This window comes from Cupressus sempervirens, chromosome 3 (assembly GCF_028749045.1).
Source record: "Cupressus sempervirens isolate cs-2001-9-10 chromosome 3, ASM2874904v1, whole genome shotgun sequence".
Taxonomy (NCBI): domain Eukaryota; kingdom Viridiplantae; phylum Streptophyta; class Pinopsida; order Cupressales; family Cupressaceae; genus Cupressus; species Cupressus sempervirens.
Window position 1 is genome coordinate 654,173,097 of NC_143120.1, and position 24,693 is coordinate 654,197,789.

General features: G+C 34.3%; 1 protein-coding gene across 1 annotated transcript in view; it reads left to right on the plus strand.

Moving 5' to 3' along the window:
- The first annotated feature begins 2,836 nt into the window (after window positions 1-2,836).
- Window positions 2,837-24,693, plus strand: part of LOC149568391 (uncharacterized) — a 30,071-nt gene continuing 8,214 nt past the window's right edge. The window contains exons 1-2 of the mRNA XM_089816722.1: window positions 2,837-3,015; window positions 15,454-15,545. Of these exons, the coding sequence (XP_089672848.1) occupies window positions 2,837-3,015; window positions 15,454-15,545 (271 nt within the window). The remainder of the gene's footprint in view (window positions 3,016-15,453; window positions 15,546-24,693) is intronic.

The window sequence follows — 24,693 nt, forward strand, 5'->3', positions numbered from 1 at the left end:
ATGCTAAGCTCCCAAGCATATCAAGATCCATACTGTATGTTGAGCTCATAGAGTATGTCAAGCTCCTAGGCATAAACTATGCCCAACAGTGATTGATCACCACTTCTTTGGTGACCGACTTGACAACAACAAACCAGAATTCCTCCAACATGCAAGATTGTAAGAAAGCTTAGGATGCTCCTGCATCATTTATGCTCCTAAAAATTTTGGAGGCTTAGATTTAAGGAAAGTCAGGAATATTAATATAGCTCTCAATTGTAAAATGGCTTGGAAGTTTATTATTGAATAAGAGAACTGGTGCAACATTATGAGAGCCAAATATATGTGAGGAGGAATTTTTTAAGGATAATTAAGTTCAAAGATGGTAATCTTCCCAAGGGCTCCAAAATTTGGAACATTACTAAATGTAAAGCTCTTCTCCAAAAAGGTTTTAAATGGCAACTTGGAAATAACCAAAAAATAAAATTTTGGAAGGGCAACTAGAATACCATACCCAGTTGGACACTACTAAGAATCTTAATTTGAGTACTATGTTGACACATAGATAGGGTGATAAAGTGGAGGGGTACATTAGTAACAAAAGGTGGATTAACTTGACTCAATTTTTGACCAACAACCAAGGGCTTCAAGTCATTTCCTAGGAGTTGATTGATAATTTGAAGCACGTGAGAATCCCTTTGACTAACATTGAGGAAAAAATTATTTGGGGCCCTATGACCTTAGGAGGATTTTCCACAAAGTCAGCCTATGATCTCACTATAGCTTTATCAAGTGCTAGTCTTGAATGGGGCAAAATTTGGGATAAGCATCTCATCCCCAAAATAGATTTCTTCTGGTGGAACCTTCGGCATGGGAAGGTTCTCACTCAGAATAACCTTTTTAAAGGGGGTTTAGTTTAGCCAATAGATGTGTTATGTGCAAAAAATAACAGTTATAATTAATCACCTCTTTATGCCTTAGTACCCTTCCCAACATAGCAAAAAAAGGCCCAAAATGGAATCGTCCTCCTCGCCTGACCCTAGTGAAAATCTAGTGAGCTCACCAAGTCCCCTAAAAAAGGTAAGAGAGAGGTGTATATTGTGGAGTCAAGTGACATTATTGAAGCCCCTAGGGCTCATAGGTCTAACTGGCTTGCTAAGGAGAAATATAAGTGAGCTTTGAAAAATACTAAAGGGTTAGATTTTGATAATTCGATTACAAATTATAGTAAGGAAATCTCTAGCCATTCCTCAAGAAAGTCCATGGACTCCCCCCTTGATGTCAAGAATACCCCCTTTCCCTCCCTCTCTGATATCTAGATTGAAAACCCTATTCCAAACCTCAAACCCAACCCCTTTGTCATGCAAGTTTCTTTTATGGAGGTGGCTAAGGATACTGGTGGCTCGGCGCCTAGTGAGTTGCTAGGAAAGATGAAGGAATAGATTGAGAAGTAGGAAATGATGATACAAATGATGAGAAGAGAGGTTTACAACTTCAACAGGAAAATTGAAAATTCTAACGAGTTTGTTATCAAAGTGATGCATGCTTGTTTAGTGGCAGTGTGTGTTCTGTGTGAGAAGATCTCTTGGACAAAGCTAAAGAAAAATGAAGAGTATAAAGACGTTTTCCAATTCCTTAAAGAAGAGTGGACTTCCACACTACCATTGAAGCGGTTGGGAGGCAATTAGGTTTTTTGTCTTATGGTTTTTTATAGTTTATTTATTATAAGTCTTATTGCCTTTATAACTTTTACTTGCCCTGTGTTGCTAGACACTATGTTTTTATTATTATTATATTGTAAGACTTTACATTTAGTACCATTGACACTCTAAACTTTACATTTTTTTATAGAAGCAACTTGTGGGTTGTTGCTTTTGTGATGAAAATGTTCTAATGCTATTAATACACTAGTGATGTTCCATGGGCCAACACCCTCTTGTTGCTTTTAATGATAAAAAAATAAGATTACTTATAATTTTTATTTCAAACCCCTTATTCCCACAAAAAAATACTGAAAAAAACTTAATTAATAATTATGAATATTAAATATTTGAAATATTTTTAAAACTATTTAGGAAAATAAACTAAAAATAAAAATTAAACTAATTAAATATTAATAAAGTAATATAGATCTAGTTAACAGTAAAGACAAATAAAAGAAATACAAAAGAAAACATTTGTCAAGCAACACTCTCATTAATTGTTATATTCTAATTTATTTTACATAGAAATAATAATAATTAATAAATTAAAGTATTTTAGTTCAAGTTAACTGTAAAAACAAATAAAAGAAATACAAAAGAAAACATTTGTCAAACAACACTCTCATTAATTGTTATATTCTAATATATTTTACATAGAAATAATAATAATTAATAAATTAAAGCACTTTAGTTAGATTGGAGAAGTGCCTTATTATAAATCCAAGATTTCATAATAACTCCCTTTAAATCTAATAGAAGTTCATTGAAAGATTTTATTTTATTTCATTTCTACCTAATTTTCATTTCATTTTATTTTATTTTATTATGATTAAGGACAAAATAAATATGAAAAAAATTAAGTAACAATGAGCCACAAATAAGAAACTAAATATGAATTTGGATTTTTTAAAATAATTTTAAGAGCAACTCTAAAAGTTTTAAAACTAAACTAAAATTAAAAGAAAAACTAAACTAATTAAATATTCATAAATTAATTTAAATTCAAACAAATAAAAGAAATATAATTTAAGAGCACATAAAAAATACTTCAAATAGCACTAATCTCATTTGTTATATTCCAAAATATTTCATATTGATTAAATAATAAATTATAATATTTTACTTAGAATAACTACCTTATTTTAGATATTAGAATGGCTATGTTTGTCGAACAAATCAAATTGAACTTTGACGATTCATCCCAGGGAAATTCGGGTCAATTTGGTGTTGCTGTATGCATTCGAGATCATCAGGGTGATGTACTAGCTTTCAAATCTTCTCCCCTCCCTCATGGTTCAAATAATATGGCAGAAGCACAAGCATTGTTTCTCAGGTTGGTCTTGGCAAAACAAGTTGGCTTTGCAATATTCAGGTGGAAGGGGATTCCATGGTAATAATAATTGCTTGTATTAAAAGAGTATCCCATAATTGGAAATTGGCTTATATCGTTCAACAAATTTGGCTCCTATTGGACTCATTTGATGAAGTCCTTATCTCACATACCCTTCGTGAAGGAAATGGTTTGGATTATTATTTATCTAACAAGAGTTATGACGGTTTTCATCAAGAAAGAACCATTCCACTTGGCAATACTATTCTTGATGAAGAATTTCATAAAGTGATTACATCAGATAAAAAAACTTGCAAGTAAGTGGGCTAATTTGACATAAAGTTCATTGTTGGTTGCAAATTTTATGTGATGTGAGTTTTCAGTATACTATATGATACCTAGAGTAATTATGTTTACTCACTCTCCCTTTTGGTGGCTGCCACTTCATCTCTCACACATGGGCATCTTAATTCGATTACAAACTCATATGCAAAGTACATATTTCCATGTGATTTCATTGTGCGATGTATACATTGTCCTAGGAGATATTCATTATATGTGGGATGTGCTCATAAATTTATGTGTATTCTGGTGGGAACCCTATTGTTTGGTTTCTCTGGTATTGTTGCTCCCCATCAAATTAAAATCACCTTCACATCTATTGTTGTGTGCGTAGACTACATTCTGGATTCCTCTCTTGCTCTTTGTCTGTGATGTGATTCCTACAATTCATTTCATGAGGACTTGATGCCTCATAAATACACAATCTTTCTACTTCCTAGGGAGACAAAGCTTCCATTTCCTGCTAATGTGGATGATGCTTCATTTGACAAAGTTTCCACCTGTCATTCGTCAGTGATTCGTCAAGCTATCAGAAGATTAATTGGTGAGCATATCCTCTCGCCAAGATTAAAACAAAAAAATTTCCCCTCACATATAGTCTCCATTTTTCTATCTAATGTTGTGGACTTGCTGCAATCTATGGAGTTACTCCTTTTAATTGCAAATAAGCTGATTTAGTCTCAATTCATTGCAGATAATAAATTAATGTTTGTAGTTCATAAGTATGATTTATGGCATGGGAATGCTTTCTTAGGGGGTTTTTTCTCCCGTCATTTGCTTCTCAAAAAACATGAATCTATGATGGTGTATAATTGTATCAAGAGGGCATTAGAATGTCACAACTACAGGATTTTTAGAACAATTTTGTAGGGGGTTGCTAATGCCTTGGATAAGGATTTTGAGGCCAACATCAAAAGATTCATTAGCACCTTGTTTGACCTGTGGGACACTCCCAACATTCGAATGTGTCCTTCTTTGCTAAATGTGGTTCATGTAGTGGTTCCAAATAGTTCATCTTGTTTGTCCCTTGTTCCTGATCTTAACCTTCCTACATTGGTGGGTAGTTCTCTGACTATTGATTTTGGTTTTATTATGGACTCACACTCTCCCTCTCTTATCTTCTAGCATGTGGATGGCGATGGTTGGGTCTCTCACATTCTGAATGCCCCTCTGAAAGGCTGGGAAGAATCATGTGTTTTCTCTCGGGTTCCCCGTAAACAGTGGCACTCTAAACAAATTGACATGGAGGAATGATGTACATGTGTTGATCTTTCATTTTTTGTTGTCTCAGGGAATTTTTTTTTCATTATTCAGATGCACAATTGGAGTTGTAAATGTGTTATCTTAGTGTATAGGTCTGAGGGATTTTGTTTTGAGATGTTGTTGTTGGCTTTCTTGTAGTCAATATTGTAACAGGTGAATACTTTCTAACTCTTTTTATGTAAAGTCAATGATGTTGAGTTTTCTTTCCTAATTCTTTCCTAGTTAAGACTTTGAATCAGGTTTTATTAATAAAATATATATAGTGATCAGTCCATTTTTGCCTTTAAAAAAAATAGTGTTTTATTGTAGATTGATTAGTTTTATTTCATTTCTAGTCATATAAAGATTTTTTCACTTCTTTTTAAATTTTTTTTTAAAAAAACAATACAAATAAATATGAGCCGCAACTAAAAATTGAAATTGTTAGAGTAAAAGGTTAATTTCATTTCATTTATTAAATTACTTTTACTCCCTTCTTAAGATTTCACTTTATGCGTCTTACATTTCCATTTAATAATTAATTAGTAATTATTAAATATCATTCACCTCTTAGGGTTTTGATCTCCTTCATAAGAATTGATCGGTTGTAAATTCATTCATTCTGTTTTACACAAGCAAATACATTTTTCTTTTTTGTTGAGAAAACTCTTCTCTCTACTTTTCTTTCGTCCTTGTAATAGGTTATTTGCATGCAAGATATCCAGGGATTTATGAATTTCTTCATCATCAAACTCTACATGGTATTAGAGCCTTGTCTGTGGCTGCTTGTTCTTGTTTGAAGAAAAAGGAGAACAAGGGTTTAATAGAACATATCCAGTGTTTCTCAGGCTTTTCCTATGAAAATAGGGGGGTCTCAAATTTTTGGAGCAGTTTGAGGCCAAATGGACCTCACAGTTGGCTTCAAAAGACGTCAAAACCCCTATTTCATATAAAGTTTGTCAATTTCAAACAACATTGACCTCAAAGGCAAAAAAATTTGCATAGCAAGGTCATACAACCTCTAGCATGCATTTCGATGTGATTTTGCAAAAAATAAACAATAAAATAAATGTTAAAAATAAACGCTTGTAGTGTAAAAATCACCACACCACCACTCTCCCCAATATTCAATTGGGAGTCCCTTTTCTTTCATCATGCTCCTTGCCATCTCAACAATGGTCCTATTCTTCCTCTCATCCACTCCATTTTGCTATGAAGTATAATTGGCTGTAAGCTCCTTCTTGATGCCATTTTTCCAGCCAAAAATTACAAAAGAATTGGAGGTATACTCCCCCCTGTAGACACCTAAATTTGATTACACCACTTTGGTAATCCTATTTAGTTATCTCTAAAGGCATCATTAATTAAATTCTTATTTAATTAATCCTTTGCCATCCCCTAGCTGATTAATTTAATTAATCATCCATAGTCCTAATTGATAAAACAAATAACCTATTATTTATCAATTAAATCCTATTCTTCTATCTAATTCCAAAATCCTCATTTATTAAATAAATCTATTTGATAAATAAAGCCCTCAAATCTAAAAACCCCTAAGCTATCCTAAATCCCCTTTTTAGCCTAATCCACCCCATCCACCCATAATAACCAAGCTTAGCCACTAACTCACCCACCCTCATGAATGCCATCCACTTGCAAATCTCTAACAAGATTAATCTAATCCTAACCCAAGCCTAATCCACCCCCTAATGTTTTCACATTCCCTAAGTAAGCTTAAGACTTTCCTAAGCCAAGGAAAGTCAACAATCTCAACTCCCTCCAAAATATCCCAACCACTTAGCCATGAATGCTCTTACAAAGGCCATAAAGACTCTTACAAGCTCTTACAAGCCATAATGAAGGTTCTTTATGAAGATATTATCCCTTGAGCCTCCTTTGTTGACTCACCCATCCCCTTTCCTCCATCCACTCACCTTGTGACATGTGTCACTCCCTAATTGGCTGTAAGGAAGCACAATCCATGTGCTCTCCTCTCATGCAATCTAAGCCCTCCATAAGATTTTTCATTTCCTTCCATCTTAGCCCTCCATCCCTCAAGCCCTTAGCCTATAAATTGAATCCCCTCCCAAGCCATTTCATCACAATCTTGAAGCTAAAGTTATAATGCTAGTTTGAGAAACCAAAGCCCTTCACCATACCCTTATGATGCCAAATTGAGAGCTCATAAAGCTACCAATTTGCCATTTGTTATCTCCATTGAAGCTAGTTTTGAGAACCTTGAGCATACATACCGAATCTAAGCAAATAGACTCATCCCCAAAGCAAGTGACCATCCTCATTGGGAGAGCCATTCTATGGCTCATATTCTCATTTGAGGGTTTCACTTTGTCTCTCATATATGTTATGGTTTATATGCTAGTTAATGCTTTTGTTTTTGAATAGATTAGTATTACTTGCTAACATATTTCTCATATACACCCCCCTCTATCTAACTTTAGGACTTTTACATAATGTCACATTCTTTTTCAGCCTGGGCTTGAAATTCAACAAATTTATCAAATGCTTTAGATTTGCTTTTCAAAAAATATACCCATGTCCTACGACTAAAATCATCTATGAATGTCATAAAATAAGTACTCCCCCAATAGAAGTGGTTTGCATAGGGCCAACTAAATCAGAATGCACCAACTCTAATGGTCCCCTTGCCCTTCTAGAATTACCAGAATTAAAGGGAAGCCTATGTTGCTTACCCAAAATACAAGCCTCGCGCTTGTCACATGAATTTACAATATTTGGAAAACCTTCTACCATTCTTGTCATGGACAATAAATTTAAACTAGCAAAGCCAAGATATCCATAGTTGAGATGCCATAGCTTGGAGGGATCTTCAATCACACTCTTTAGAGCTAATTGTTGAATATTGTTGTGTACACATGCTTGGGAGGTGCAATAATGACTTGAGAAGAGAAACATTTCTCTATCTTCAATGGGAACATTTGGTTCTTCGTCATTTGGACTGCTATGAGAATCTTCTCACTCTCATTCTTTTCATGAATGACACACTTGTCATTTTCCATTAGCACCTTATAACCATTTTAAATGAGTTGTCCAATACTCATCAAATTGTGCTTCATACCTAGGGTAAAATAAACATTTTGTATCTCCTTCTTCTCACCTTTCTTGGTGCAGACCATGATAGATCCTTTGCCCACAATGGGAATGGTTCCATTGTTTCCCATTTTAATTTTAGAGTTGAAATTTCTATCAATGAATGAAAATAAACTTTCATTACCACTCATGTGGTTGCTACAACCACTATCCAAATACCATACCTCAGGGCTGTCTTCTTCACCAATGTTACACATGATGAAGGCCGTGGGATTGTTTGCATTTTCAATATTCACATCAACCACATTTGCACTTGGATTTGACTAATCACCTTGCTTCTTCCTACATTCACTAGCATAATGCCCAAATTTATGGCAATAATAACATTCTACATTACTCTTGTTAGAGTTGTATTTTTTCTTACCTCTTGTAGAGTTATTTTGGGAGTTGCTTGCTCTTGGGAAGATGTAGTTGACCTGTTAATCTAATGCTCATGGGTTTGAAGAGTATCCATCAACTCATCCATTGTCAGTGTGGTGAGGTCCTTTGCTTCCTCAATGGTCATCACAATATTTTCATACTTTTGAGGTAGACTCCTCAATATATTCTCCACCATCCTTTGCTCTTCATACTCTTCTCCATTTGATTTGAGTTGGTTTATCAAACTAGAGATCCTTGAGCTGAAATCTGCAATAGGTTCAATATCCTTCATTTAAATGTTCTCAAACTCCCTTCTAATCATTTGTAGTTTCACCACTCAAGTTTTATCAGTTCCTTTGAAGTTTGTCTCAAGAATATCTCATGTTTTCTTTGAATAGTTAGCTGCTATTATTTTGAGAAAGATTGTTTATGTCATGGTTGCCTCAATCAAGATTAAAGCTTTTGCATCCCTTCTTGACTCCTTTAGCTAATTCTTTTGATAGTTGGTGAGGGTAGCATAGTGTTTTGGTTCGGTTACATCATTAAACCCATTCACCACAAACTCCCACAAGTCATTTGCAACCATAATGTTTCTCATCTTCTTTGCACAAGTGTCATAATTTTGTCCACTAAAGGATGGTGGTTTTTGTCATATCTTTCTTGCATCTTCATCCATGTCTCCTATACAACAATATCAAATACCTAGAAAATAATTCCCAAACTCACAAGGACGTGGGGCCTAACAAATTTGATGCCATGTAAAAAAATTTCAAAATTTTTACCTACTTGGGGAGATGACCAACCAACAGGAGCGCCGAGCTCAACAAGAACAACAATTGAGTATGGTTGGTTGACACTTAAAACTTGACACTCGATCGACACTACTCCGTCAACAATATGTCAAGTCAACTCAGTTAATAAAGGAACTAAGTGAGCTCAGACAACTCGATAGGGAAGGACCGAGCGAGCTCGGTTAACATAGTGACTAAGTAAACTCGGTCGACACTAAGATTGAATGGCTTGGTAAACATGAGAAGAACTCGATCAATACTAGGACCAAGTTAGAATAAAGAGCTTGGTTAACAAGTGACCCAAGTAACTTGGTGATCGACTTACAATCTGGTTTCTTCCACCATTAAAATGAAACACATGAATAGAGAGTTGCAACTCTATTTTGCACAAATACCAAGAATAATGCAGAATAGATAGAAATGGAGACAACTGTAGGAATCCAAAAACTTGGAGATATACAATTATGCTTGTTTGCTTTCTATTTATAAATGGTTTGACCTATCATAGATCTGGGAGCATATGGCTTCAATCTAGAACCAAAATACATTAAATTGCTACTCCTATTAATAAAATAAACTTGTAACTATAAAGGGTTGCATACAATAAAGTCTTGGAGCAATCACTGCTTCAACAAGATGACATACAGTTATAGAATACAAAAAGAGAGATCCGACCTTACTACTAAAAACTCTATTATTCCTCTGTTGTTGTTGCTCTACAACTTTCTCCTTCTTCTCTCCTATCTCTGCTTGCTCTGACTTCTCTGTCTCTAACCTATGAAAATGGAAGACATTCCTTCTATTTGTCTCCACACAAAATTTCCCTCTCATTTCAAATTTGAACTTACCTATCAAGATAAATGCTCTGTTGGGTAAGTGAGTGGTTGGCTCAAGAGGAAAAATAATAGTTTAATAGTTCAACAACTCTCACCCTTACACTCTTTGCTGATGACACACTTCTTTTTGTATATCCATTAGTTTAGGAAACTCTTTGCATCAAGTACACTCTTCACGAGTATGAGGTTGCTTCTAGATAGACTATTAACCAACACAAATCTAGTATGTTTGTTATCAATACCTCACATTCAACCAAAATGGAGTTATTGTTAATCCATGATTTTTAAGAAGAATGATTCCGTAGTCCTTATTTGGAAATTTCATTTTTCATGGGGGTAAAAACATCAAACTATGGGGCATCTATTCTTGAAAGACTAAAACTTAAAACATCTTCTTGAAAGGCAATATGGTTGTCACTAGTAGGAAGATTACTAATGGTCAAAACTTTCTTGAAACAATCCCTAATTATTTTAGTTTAGTTATCAAAGCTCCAAATACTATCATCAAAGAGATGGAAAAGATCATTTCCAACTTCATTTAGAAAGATAATATGAGTGACAGGAAGAAAATGCCTATGTTATCACTCAAAGTAATGAATTAGGATAAATAGGATGGAGGGTTGGGTCTTTATGATTTACATCTTTGGAACATCGTGTTTGGTGCTAAGATGGTGTAGAAAATGTGTATTGATGTGGATTATCTTTGATTCCATGTTATGAGATCCAAGTATCTAGACAATAATCACGGGACACACATCTTCACAAGAAAAATCCACCATCAGGTTTAGCAAAATGGAATTTCATCTCACAATCAAGAGAGTTTCTAGTTAATTATATCACATGGGAAGTCAATAATTAATGCAATCATATTTCCACAATCCATGATTTATAATGTTGATTTTCTGGAATAGATTGTGTAGAGATTTTTCATCAACGTTTCGAATCACACTACGTGATCCATCATCAGGAAGAGAGAGCAAGAGGTGTCAAATTATGTTAAGATTCAACCTTTTGGTCCAATTCTTGGTATAAATATCCTTCATTAACATCACTTAGGATCACAAGTCAATAATTGTTAAGATTCAACCTTTTGGTCCAATTCTTGGTATGAATATCCTTCATTAACATCACTTAGGATCACACAAAATATTGTGTCTATGCTTTGGGATGACAAAATTTTCAATTACATCTCTATCGTGGAATGACATATAAGGAAAGCTATTTGGAAGTATTCCTTCACTCTTGCTATTGTTGTACACCATCAGATATTTATGGCCTCCATTCTTAGCTAACACATTGTATTGTTGTCAAAAAAGAAAATGATTTGGTTAAATGGGAACCATAAAAAAATAATAGATATACAGTTAAAAGAGGCTATGATATTCTTCTTGCAATCAATAATTTTCCCAATTTCTATAAACTATTTAAATAATGTCGATGTCCTTTAATTCCCTAAAGGAAGGTGTTTTCACTTGGTTGGCTTTGAAGAAGCAAGTTCTTACTAGTGGAAAACTCACAAGGTTTAACATTGGTATCCCTTTCTTGTGTCCATTATGCAAATCAAACAATGAAAATGTGCACCATCTTTTCTTACAGTGTCAATGTGCATATGACTATTGGACTTGGGTCTTACAAAAGATGAATATTTTCTTCCCATTACCTCTGAAACCATGGAATTTGTTTTTATCCTGGCCCAATTTGTATAGATCTTTAATATTTTCTTCACTATGGGAAGTTATCCCATCCTATACCACCAAGGCTTTATGGTGGGAAATAAACACAAGAGTCTTTAGAGATCATAGAATCATCTTTCCAATGTCACGAATCATCTTTCCAATGTTTCACTTTGCAGCTAAAAACCAATATTATAGAAATTGTAAATTTAGTTGTCACTAAAATTAATCTTCCAATTACTTTGCTTATAATCTGGGATGATTTAATGATGAACATGTGATCAAGTCTATGTATCCCACCCCCAGGTGCCTTCCGACATATTTCCCAGCCATAAAATGGAATGACCCAAAATGGTCACCTCCTTTAGCCTCATATTTCAAGCTTAAATTTGATGGATATGCACGAGGGAATCCAGGAAAGGCCGAGGAAGGGGTTTTTATTGTAATGATAGGGGATTGTTGATCCATGGTGCAATAATTTTATTTCCAGACACTACAAACAACCAAGCATAAGCACTTTCTTTATTATTTAGCTTCCAAGAGGTATCTGTACAATGACTTTCTAATGTTGATATTGTAGGTGACTCAACTGTAATTACACATGCACCCAAAAGATGGGAAACATGTAATTAGAAACTTAACTATATAATCTAGCAAATTATAAACACTATTCAAAATTTGAATTGTGTCATTATTGGGCATGTATACAATGATGGGAATAAGCTAGTAGTTTCTTTTTCTAACTTTGGGACAAACGATTTAACAATTATTCTTAATGAGAATTCACCAACAATACATGTCTTTCCAAAAATCAAAGATTTTAAAAAGTAAGCAGATTGATTTCCCTTCTTGATAAATGGCTCACAATAATCATTAAATAAAGTACGAAGTTTAAATGTGGAGAAATGCATATCATTTCATATATTTTCAAAATCTAGAGTTTAGATCTTTAAAAATTGATATTCAGTCCTTCATTTGGTTTATCTATCATCATTTTCCTACCTTGATTCCCTTACCATCTTGTATAAGTTTTTTCACTGCAGTCATTTATACCTTCATTGATTCTCTCCTTTCTTACATGTCATCAATTGTACATGATTTCATTGATAGGTTTCCATTTCACATTAATTTAGAAATATTCCCAAGGTGTTTTTCTTTTTTCCCTTTTTATCCCCCAACTTTGACATTTTTTTCTCCATCTCATTTCATTTTTTCCTTCACTAACTTTGAACTAGTTCATTCATGCCATATCTCTTTTATTCACCATGAGCTCCATGGAAATAGTATTCAGAGCTAACACAAGATCATCTTTGCTCTCAATTCATATAAAGGAGAATAAAGTTCATTGAGCATAACTTCTAAATTTCAGTTCATCTTTAGCAGTCTTTCCAATCATTCACTGGTATGATTTAAGATGATGCCCTCAATGTTCTCTTCCATATAGATTGCAAGAAATATGCAAGGAATATTTGGGTTTTCTTAAGTGATGAAGTTTTATCCCTAGTTGCCTGTCGACTCATGTATCCACACCCATTAGTTTCTATTTTTCTATCCAATGCTATGGACTTGTTACAATCTGATGATGAAATTTTGAGTTTGACAAGATAAGTATTGAGAGAGGGTGTTCTAGAGGAATTTGTTTTACTTTTGGCCATGGAAAAATACACTCTTGGGAAACATTAGATTTTAGTTTTCTTAATAGGGTTTTCTTAGTGTATGTGATGAGATCGGTCACCCATTGATAAAAAAAGAAGAAAATCAAAAGTCATTATTTTATTCATACTCAAGGAACATGATTATGGTATCAAAGTTCTTAATCTTGTTTGTGTTCCTTCTTATCATTGCCTTCATGATCATCTTCTCTACTATGTATAGAAGTAGAAGTAGATTGCTTCTACTGGTCATGGCCATGGAAATCTGCCCCAACACCAGGATGCCATGGATGAATAGCTAGATGTTATGGAGTTTGAACATTTTTGTCTTCACAAGCTATGTTTTACTTAGCTAATTATTAGTAGTATGAGATGTATATTTTTTGGTTTTATGTAATCTCGTTGTATGTTATTTGGGCTTGTCATTTTTGTTTATCCTAGTTAGGTTTAGATTTTATGTTTTTTAGACATTTACAAGTTACATGCTCTGCTATTAATACGATACAAGTTACATGCTCTGCTATTAATATGATGCACACACTCTTTTATATAAATATAAATATATACAAGCCTTGTCACCTTTTGTTAAAAAAAAAATATCCATGATGCTTCTAATTTTGCATCATATTATCTTTCCATTATACTTCAAGTTCATCTTCTATTGAAACTTTTTTTTTCGTCTAATTTTTCTTCAAAATTGGCTTCCTATTTTTCTTCTATTTATGCTTCTATTTTTGCATTAGTTTTGGCATCCCAATTTTATTTTTATTTTTCCTTTTATTATAGAGCCATTTATTTTTCTTATTTTATTTCTAGTTTTTTCCCCCAATTTTTTATTTTAGTTATGCTTCTATTATAAATTATAATATTTTCTTATGATTTCACTTATACTTTTACTTCTAGACAGACTTCATTATAATGCCCTTCTTGCTTCTAGTTTTGCTTCCATTATCGCCCTTTTTTCACTTCTTCTGTTGCTTCCAATTTGACACCTATAATGACACCACTTCTTATTTTCACTATCGCTTCTATTTTGTCTTCTTGTGTTGTTTCTAGTTTGATTCCTATTATGATGTAACTATTCACTTCCACTATTAGTTCTAATTTTTCTTCTTATGTTGATTCAAGGTTTTGTCCTAGTTTTGCTTCCAGTTTTGCTCCTAGTTGGCTCTCTTTTTGCTTCCATTTATATTGCCAATTTTCCTTTTTATCTTTCATTTTTAATTGTTTTTTTGCTTCTCATTTTTATTCCTTTGTGATGTCTTTTATTCTTGTAATATTCCTTCCAATTCACTCCTTTGTTTGATACTATAATTGCTTCTATTTTGGCTTCCAATATTGCTTCTATTTTTGTTTCAATTTTTTCTTTATTTTATACTTCAAAAAAATCTTCATATATTACTTCCATTTGTATTAATTAATACTATTTATTCTGTTCATGAAACCCATATCAACACTAAGTATAATTTAATTGAATTTGACAATATCCTTAGTAGGAAATTAAAATCATCACACATAGCAAATATTCATCCAAAAAAATATCAACCTCATCAAATATATATAAATTGGTAAGTGAATACTGATAAGATCATTAGACATAACTAAAATTAAGTGAAAATCCAATATACTAGTAGATCAAAAATATTAATCTGAGCAGGTTTCCACAATCCATAAATTAGATCGATGCACTTTCTAGAATAGATTGTGTATAGAGTTTTTTGCATCAAACTTATACACAATCTATCCGAGAAACTACATTGATCTAGATCAAAAACATGTCAAAATGATACGTGTGCAACAATCAACATAAGTAAAAATGACACAAGTACAAATGATATAAGTAAAAATGATAAATTATGTGAATTAAAATGACAAAATTTGTGAGAAAAAATGACACAAGTCAACATAATATATTGAAATGATAATAAAATGGTACTTGTCAAAATGTATCAACTCCCTAATATGGTACCGCAATCCATGAAAACGATACATATGCTAGTAACCAAAAAAAAATGCATCCTAATAATATATGTTAGAAATAATCTATAATGTAGTCTATATGATCATGATGTAGTTGGATACACTACCTTATCATCATCACCACCACCACTGCAGTCATCATCAACATGACCATTGTTGTTACCATCATCGTCATCAACTTTAGTTTCTTCCGTGTTCATGTCATCATCATCCAATTCTGTATGACTTGAACAAGAAACACCATATTCTAGATTTGTACATTGATGATCATCTTCATCTTCTAGAAGTCCTGATTTTCTCCCAAAAACACATTTTTTAATGGAAAGTTATTATTTATGTAATGCAAAATAATATGGTGAATGGTGAGGGAGCGGGAGTAGGAGTGGGAATAAGTGAGATCAGAAATTTGAATTTTGCTTTAGGTGGTTCTATCTAGGATGGTGCAGAGAAGGGTTCAAGTGCCTGCTAGGAGGAGGATGACCAGGGGAATAAAGTTTCCTGTGGGAGTGAGGGCCCATGTGAATCAAGGTAGGTAGCAGGGAAGGAGACTTTGATTTCTGGTCAGAATATGTTGGGCCCATAATTAGCTCAGAATGTCCTAGTCACAGGTTTGAATGAATGTTGGTCTTCTTTCTTTGGTATCAAGCCCACAGGTAAGTCCTCCTTCTTAGAGATAAAAGATTGTTGACATTATGGTCAAAGTTTGTTTATTAGTGACTCACATGACTTAGTCAATTGGTTAAGAGTTACTGCCAAGATATATAGTTGTTATCGAGTTCTATAGTTTCTACTAAATTCCAGAATTAGTATTTAGTTCACACCAAGAGGTATCTACCGAGTTGATGAATATTAGTGCAAATCGAGCTTCATAGTGTTTACTGAGTTGCACAGTGCAAATCATGGTCTCTAGTGTTTGTCGAGTTTGTAGCATCAGTGATGTGAATCAACTATTGACAAAGCTAGGAAGTGTCAACCAAGTGATTCAGTTTATACTGAGCTTACAATGTTAGTGTTGACTGAGTCTTATAGCATCAACCAAGTGATTCAATTTTTAGGTCAAGTTTTGCAGTGTTCACCGAGTCACCAATGCTAACCGAGTTCATCTACTTGGAAGTTATTAGTATGAACTGAGCTTCTTGTTGATCAAATAAATAAGATTGACAAATGAGTGTCAACACACTTAACCATTTTCACTATACATGCCGAGTACACAATGGAAGCTGAGCTAGAATTTCTTTATGTGCCAAATCATAGATAATTCTGAGAAAACTACAGTTGATGCTGAGCAGAACACATTACAGTATATGCCAAGCTATACATAATTCAACATGTGCTGAGTAGATCAGAAGATAGTGTGTGCCAAGCATTACAAAGTCAATAGGAGCCGAGTGATTCAAGAATCAGTAGAAGCCAAGCAATGCAGGAATTCTATAGGAGCTGAGTAATGCAAGAAACACAGAGGATGCCGAGCAATCTAGAATAGATGGTGTCGAGCATCAGTATTACTTCATGTGTAAAGCAACGCAGGATTAGCATAAGAGTTTGTGCCAATACAAACCAAGACATAAAATGGTTATGCATACTCATGACAAGATAAGGAGATAATATCAAATCCTTCCATCCACCTATGCGATCCTCATGCAGCCAATGAGAAAATTAGAATTACATGCAACCAATGGGTGAATTTCAAGGTTTTGAGCGAGAACATTTTATCCAAGGATGCATAATGATCCACTAATCTTTATAAGGGAGTCCTAACACCATTGGAAGAGAATTGAAGAGGAGAAGGAAAAGAAGAGCCTTTTATTGAGGTTGTTACAAAGCATTGGTGTAAAATATTTAGTGGAAAGGACAACATTTTTACACATCTAGTTGATCTGAATAGAACAAGGAGCACAATCAACAGATCAAATCTAACAGAGATCAAGGATAGATGAGCATATCAAGAGCCTAAGATCAGCATTAGAGATTGCATTAGTTCAGGTGTATTATTCTAATACTCTCTCACAATTGTATTAGGAATTTGGAAATCCTAATGAGTTAGGTGGGTTTAATAGCCTTATGTAAATCCTTTAACAGGGTGGCATTCTAAGTTGAATGTTCTTAAGTCCTCTAACAAGGCGCACTCCTAACATGGTGTAGAAATCCTTTAATAGGGTCACATATTAACAGTGTGTTGTAGCCTTTACTAGGGTAGGCCTTTAACAGGGCAAACCATCAGAAGTGGTTGAAATCAATTGGTGCAGTAATTTCATGGGTATCATCCCCACCCCAGTTTTACCTTCTTATTCCTGGAGGCTTTCTGGGTCACCAAAATCTCAAGTATTATGTGGTGATGCATGTTTGTCTCTCATGATTGTTTAATGTTTATATGCATGCATGTTAATTTTAGTTATATGTTATTAAGGGTTTAAAAGTGGTTAAAAGGCTAGTACTTCTGATTCACCCCCCCTCTCAGAAGATCTCTTCCCATTAAGACATTCCAACACTTCTACATCTACCAAGAGCATGATAATGCCAAGTGTTGACAATGGTTGCCAAGTATCAGAACCTCACCGAGTTTGTCTTCAGAACCTGACTATCAGCAATTGAGCCGACTTTGTGTATTTAGGTGAAACTTATATTGTAGCTAAATTTGATGAATTGCAACTTGGATTGGTATATATGAAATGTATTGTATCACATCCAAACATGACATAAAAAGAACACATGATGCAAATATAATAAGAGCATAAGTACAAAGTAAGAAGGCTACAAGTAGTAGAAGGAGTAACAAAGATTTATCTATCACAACAAGGTGATCATTACACTCCAAAAGAATCTCAACCAACAAATTAGAGTTGCAGATCAAAGATCAACCATTGGTTCGTCCTAATAAGTGGAATAGTTAAATGCTTTCACAAGGTAGACTTAACAGTCTTTTGCAAATCTCTTTACTGAGTGCATACTTCATTGTATGTTTTGTAAATCCTTTAGCAAGGTGGAATTAGTAGTCCTTATTGCTCCTAATAGGGTAGATCATTAGAAGTGATCAATTGTAAGCCTTAATCGACCAACTTTATATTGTAGTACTAAAGCTTGTGGGTATCATCCCCACCCCAGTTTTACTTTCTATTTGGAAGGTTTTTGGGTCACCATATCTTGTGTCAAAGTGTTATGAATTTTTTAAATGCTTTCATTTTTTCATGCATGCAATTAGATCAGAATATACATGAAGGATTAATTGGTGAAATAAGAATAAGTTTTATTGGTTCTTGATTCACCCCTCCCCTCTTAGCAACCTAGCCTATCCTATATATTTCCAACAATTGGTATTAGAGCTTTGTGGTTCTTAGAGAAGAAGTTTAACAACTTGAGCAAAGATCAGAGGCAATGGAGGTATTTGGGCTAGATAAAGCTATTGACAATGTAAAGATGGATTTGGAATCGGCTATTGGGCAACTTAAGAAAGAAAAGGAGTAACTCTCTCAATATTTGAAAAGAAGAAAGGATCTTGCAATAGAAATGAATGAAAAACTCTACATTGAAGAAAGAATTGAAGATAGCTATCTAGAAAGAAACTTAGATGAAGCTAATGAGGCAATTAGAGATCTATTAGAAAAGAATTCTAATCTTCAAGAAGAAGTTAGAAAACTGAAAAGAGAACAAGAAATTTAGTCAGTAAGATTGTGCAAAGTCATGGAAGAAAAAGACAAGGCCAAAGAAGAGATAGAAGGAAAGAACAATGAAATTCAATATCTATCCCTTCAATAGAAAGAATTCATTGATCAGCTTACTAGTGCAAATGAAGAAATCATGAATCTAAGATTAAAGAATGAAACATTGCAAAATAATCTAAGCATTGAAAAGCAAACTAATGAGAGGATAATGAAATCTCAAACATACATAATCAATTGAATGAGCAAAGTCAATACAGATAGAAAGGTAGAGCATGAATAGGATACATAGAAGAAGGTGAAACATCCAAGCAAAGAGCTCAAAACAATCAAAGGCCTGCTTGCAATCACCGTGGTAAGTTAGGTCATACATCAAACAAATGTTGGAGTAATGGTAAAGCAAAATTCAATGGAAAGTGTTACAATTGCAATAAGCATAGTCATACAGCTAATGAATGCAAAGATAAACCTAAATTTGAAGGCAAACATCACAAATGCAAGAAGCATGGACACAAATCTTCTGAATGCAAAACCAAGATATTGAACACAACAAAACAAATTGTGGAAGCTATATTTGGTTGGGACTACAAAAAATGGTGTAGATGCCACTACTGTGGAGAATTTGGGCACATTGGAGAAAATTGTGTAAAACATCACATGAGAACAAGAGACTCCACTAGAAGATATTTTATTTGTATAGAACTTGGACATCTTCCCAAGAACTATATGAACATTGGAAGGATTAAAGATGAAAAGAAAGCCAATGCTAACAACATCAGAAAGTAGATGAGGCAGCAATGGATTCTAAAATCTTCTGAGAATACAAGTTCAATCCATGAAGCACATGCCACTCAAGAATTTGGTTACTCAAGCATCTCTACTTGATCTCCCATAGGGATGCCTGAAAATAAGATTCTGAAGTAGACATCTTACATTAGTTCTAGCGTGCTAGAAGGAAAAATCCATATTAGCATTCAAGATGAAAAGGCATCACTTAGTGTCTAGGGAAAATCTAGGCCTTACCGAGCTAGGTCAGGTTGCAAGACCCTGCCGAGCAAAGTCGGGATACACTAAAACATTGTTTTGCCACCAAGTTATGAATGACTCTACCAAGCACTAAGGTCAAATTGAGTGGAAGATAATCTATCACCAAACAATAAATCGTACCAAGCATTTATGGTGATTAGAAAATGAAAATTTGTTAAAAGGAAAGGAATCAAATTTATTTATCACTATGAATTTTTGAAGAGCTATTTGCAAAGAGTGATTTTTGTGCTTCCAAGTGATTTGTGCATTTGTAGTTGAAGATTTTTTTGTTTTCATAAACCCTACTAAGCATGGCATCCTCCAGCAACAAAAACAAGAAATGATATGAGATGTTGGTTCAAGGAATCGATTGGAAGGCACTAGACTTCAAGTTGAGTCTGGCAATTGTAGAAGTGCTTGATCTAATCGGAGCTCAGTCGCAGATTCCACCAAAGGTATTACTTGTTAATGATATTCATTCACATTTGCATTGTTCGATACAAGATATTGGAACCCTGGAGATGGATGAGACTCTGGAAAAGTTATGTGTGAATGGTACATTGAAACCCAAGCATCAACATTTGGAGACCAATGGTTTAACACACATTCCACATATGCCCTGAGACTTTTAGGTAAAATGGATAAGGTTTATCCTTAGCTATGTACACAATAGGTAGCTATGGTTAGAACAACCCATTCAGATAATAAAGAAAATGATTCATCGAATCATAGGGCTCCCAATGTTGAACAAGGCAAAGACTGCCAAAACCCTAAGTTGGGTAGAACTGGAAAGCAAAACTCTTGTCGAGTGGGATGGAAGAGGCATGAAGATCAGCAATGTGACTGACATGGAGCTGAAATTTACAATTCATGTAATAGCTCATAAAATCTATAGCTCCAGTCATCTCAACAACATGTCATGTGAGGTAGTTGATTTGGCTCTCAAGGTGGTGAAGAACAACATGTCCTTTGACTTTGCTGAGCTAATGCTAAATCAATTCAACAAGAACATAGAGAGCATCAGCACTTCAAAGAATAACCCGTGTAAGTTTGGTTCACTCTTGACTTCTTTATTATTCTTTGTGCAAAATTTTTTCCCTTCAAAAGGTTTTGATGTTGTTAGCATTAGATTTCTTTTCATCTTTAATCCTTCCAATGTTCATATAGTTCTTGGGAAGATGTTCAAGTTCTGTACAAATAAAATATCTTCTAGTGGAGTCTCTTGTTCTCATGTGATGTTTTACACAAATTTCTCTAATGTGCCCAAATTCTCCACAGTAGTGGCATCTACACCATGTTTTGTAGTCCCAACCAAATATAGCTTCCACAATTTGTTTTGTTGTGTTCAATATCTTGGTTTTGTATTCAGAAGATTTGTGTCCATGCTTCTTGCATTTGTGACATTTGCCTTCAAATTTAGGTTTCTCTTTGCATTCATTAGCTGTATGACTAGGCTTATTGCAATTGTAACACTTTCCATTGAATTTTTCTTTACCATTACTCCAACATTTGTTTGATGTATGACCTAACTTACATTAGTTCCAGCCTGCTAGAAGGAAAAATCCATATCAGCATTCAAGATGAAAAGGCATCACTTAGTGTCTAAGGAAAATCTAGGCCTTACCGAGCTAGGTCAGGTTGCAAGACCGTGCTGAGAAAAGTTGAGATACGCTAAAACATTCTTTCGATATCGAGTTATGAATGACTCTACCAAGCACTAAGGTCAAATTGAGTGGGAGATAGTCTGTCACCAAACAATAAATCATACCAAGCAGTTATGGTGATTAGAAAATGAAAATTTGTTAAAAGGAAAGGAATCAAATTTATTTATCACTATGAATTTTTGAAGAGCTATTTGCAAAGAGTGATTTTTGTGCTTCCAAGTGATCTGTGCATTTTTAGTTGAAGATTTTTGTGTTTTCATAAACCCTACTAAGCATGGCATCCTCCAACAACAAAAATAAGAAATGATCTGAGATGTTGGTTCAAGGAATCGATTGGAAGGCACCAAACTTCAAGTTGAGTCTGGCAATTGTAGAAGTGCTTGATCTAACCAGAGCTCAGTCACAGATTCCACCAAAGGTATTACTTGTTAACGATATTCATTCACATTTGAATTGTTTGATACAAGATATTGGAACCCTGGAGATGGATGAGACTTTGGAAAAGAATTGTGTGAATGGTACATTGAAACCCAAGCATCAACATTTGGAGACCAATGGTTTAACACACTAATACATTTGGCATCGATTTGTGACGGCTATGTGTCGCAATTACGACGACAATGTGTTGCCATTGTGACAGTAATAGACATCATTATTTTTTAGTCATAAATTATGACGTCTATCCCATGCCATCATAATTATGACGCCTATCCATCGCTATACAACCACTTTATTGTGACATCAACCCCATCACAATACTTGTGGCCAACGTCACAATTGCGACAGACTACCTGGCAATTGCAAAGAAAATGGCATCATCGCCACAACAACCCTGTCGCAATGCTTGTCATGAATGTCGCAATTGCGATGTCTGCCACTAGCATTGCGGCGGCAATTGGCATCGCTGGCACAACAATTTTTCTGCTAAGCTAGTGATGGTTGTCATAATTGCGACGACTACACCATAAAACAAAAAAAATTGTGGCAGAAGTTGGCATTGTCGGCAAGTCAACCCCGTTGCAATGCTTGAATTGCGATGTTTGCCACTAGCATTGTGACGGAAGTTGGCATTGCCGCCATAGCAATTCTGTCGCTAAGCTAGTGGTAGACATTGCAATTGCGACAACTACGCCGTAAAACAAAAAATAAATTGCATACATTTTTAGCATCTATGCTTTCTTAATTTTTTGCAACTATGCCTAAGATGTTCTAGCCTCATGGAAATTTTTAGGATGTACCTTACATTTTTTATTTGAGGGATGGCTTGATATCCTTCAATTTACAGGCAACATCTAAAGTATCCAATTATTTCCAGATTGACAAAGAAAAATAGTAATTCTCAAGCATAGAAATACTAGCGAAGGAATTAGTTCATATTAAAGCTGAATTTGGTGAAGAAATCAAATCATTAATTGAGCTTAATGGCTTCACACATAGGAACTTAGACACGGGTCTATAATGAAGCATTTGCAGGCATCTATAGCCTCTGTTCACAGATAATCTCTCAAAATCGTCACAAAACTTTACAATTTGACAAATAATCTACAATCTATTATTCTTTGAAAACATTAGCAAAAGGATTTTATTTAGATTGAGCCCAAATTTTGAGATGATATCAAAGAATTTCAAACTTGCATACCTCTGCAGAAACTTTGACAGCCTTGAGCCGAATGGAATCCTGAGCACCGCTAAAAATCACCACAAATCGACATTTTGAAATCAGAAAGAAAAAAATGACTTTATGAACAATTGTCACGCTGCAAGCTTGAAAAGTTGTTGAGCCAACCAAAAGGGGACTTAAAGCAGCTTCTTTTCAGCTTTCAAAGATCTTAACGACTGCTCACAGAAAAGAAGGGAGCAAAATTCAAGCTACAGGTTGTTAGCTCACCAAGTGAAGTTGGAGTGAAATATTTTTTCATTTATCGATGCCCCCAAACTTGGCATGCCTGCGAAAAAAAATAGCTCAGAACTGCCATTTGTAGGATGACTCTCTATTATACTCCTAAATGATTCCGACATGTAATAACCTCCAATTATAGCCAGTTGAGTCCAGTATGTCATTCAATGTCGATAAACTTTTTTAACACTGCATTAAAGTTTAACACTTACCACTACACAACGTAGCAAAAAATATCTTGTCAAGGCCAATAAACACAAAATAACTTGAATTCTAATAAATTTTTTGCATATGAACCATTATTCTTCTTTAAAATAGAGGAGGAAAAAGCATTATATGCTTTTAGAGGAGCATGAATTGAATTTCTAAAAGTAATGATAGGATTGCAGTTAATACTTATCCCTTGATCGAACACTCAACACTCGAGATGGTTGATGACTCGTTCTAGCTTTATTTGTTGAAATGTTACTAATGTCTATAGAATTCACTCCTATAATAACAGATTATTGATAGTCCTTCAAAAATGATATATGTGATATTTAGCTTCAGTCAATTTTTTTTATATTAAGTTAGAAATTATAGAGAATCAAATATTAAATTTCTACTATTTATTATAATCATAGTGATTGGTTTCTGGATTCAATTCAGTTAAGATTTTTATCATCACATAAAACTAATCCCTAAGATTTGAGAGATACAATCAACAATTCTAAAAGATGAGATAGGTAAACATTCTGCCTTATGAATACATTATTTCCAGAGCTATATAATTAGATTGGAAATTTTAAAAAATAATATACTTTTCTACTTGGATAAGGAAAATTGAGCATGAAGATAATACTTACCTTACCCATAATACTACGCTGTCGGCTTATTCCCACCCATTCATAAGTTTTCCCATCAAAATAGTGCATAGTTTTCATACCTGCCCATATACCTTCACAAGAAAAAACAATAATGACATTAGGACTAGATTTGTATACTGCTTAAACAATCCATGATACAAAAAAGTGGAAATCAAAGTAAGGTTTGTGATTTTTTCTGAAGATTGAACTCTCTAATTTAGGCTCAGTTACAATGAGGTGAGATGCTGAGTATGTATAATTTCTCTGCCAATTTTCTTTAGCACCTTATGATAATTATGATAATCGTATCATTGGTGATAGCACAGTCCCAAGACAGTGCTGAGATCCAAGGATGCAATAAAATGTATTAGTGAATGGGCAAAGTTGACTAATGGATTCCTCCTCCTAACACACGTGCTCTGTGATTGTATACACCATCCACTGACACGAATTGTTGGGAGGGCGATGTTGGGGAATTGTCTGCCGGATTCACTGAGAAATTCTCTAGTCTCATAATGTTGTTATTCCCATATGGGCTCCCTCCTCTTTCCAAAAGCAATACTGTGAAGTTCTGTGAAAGTGTTGCTG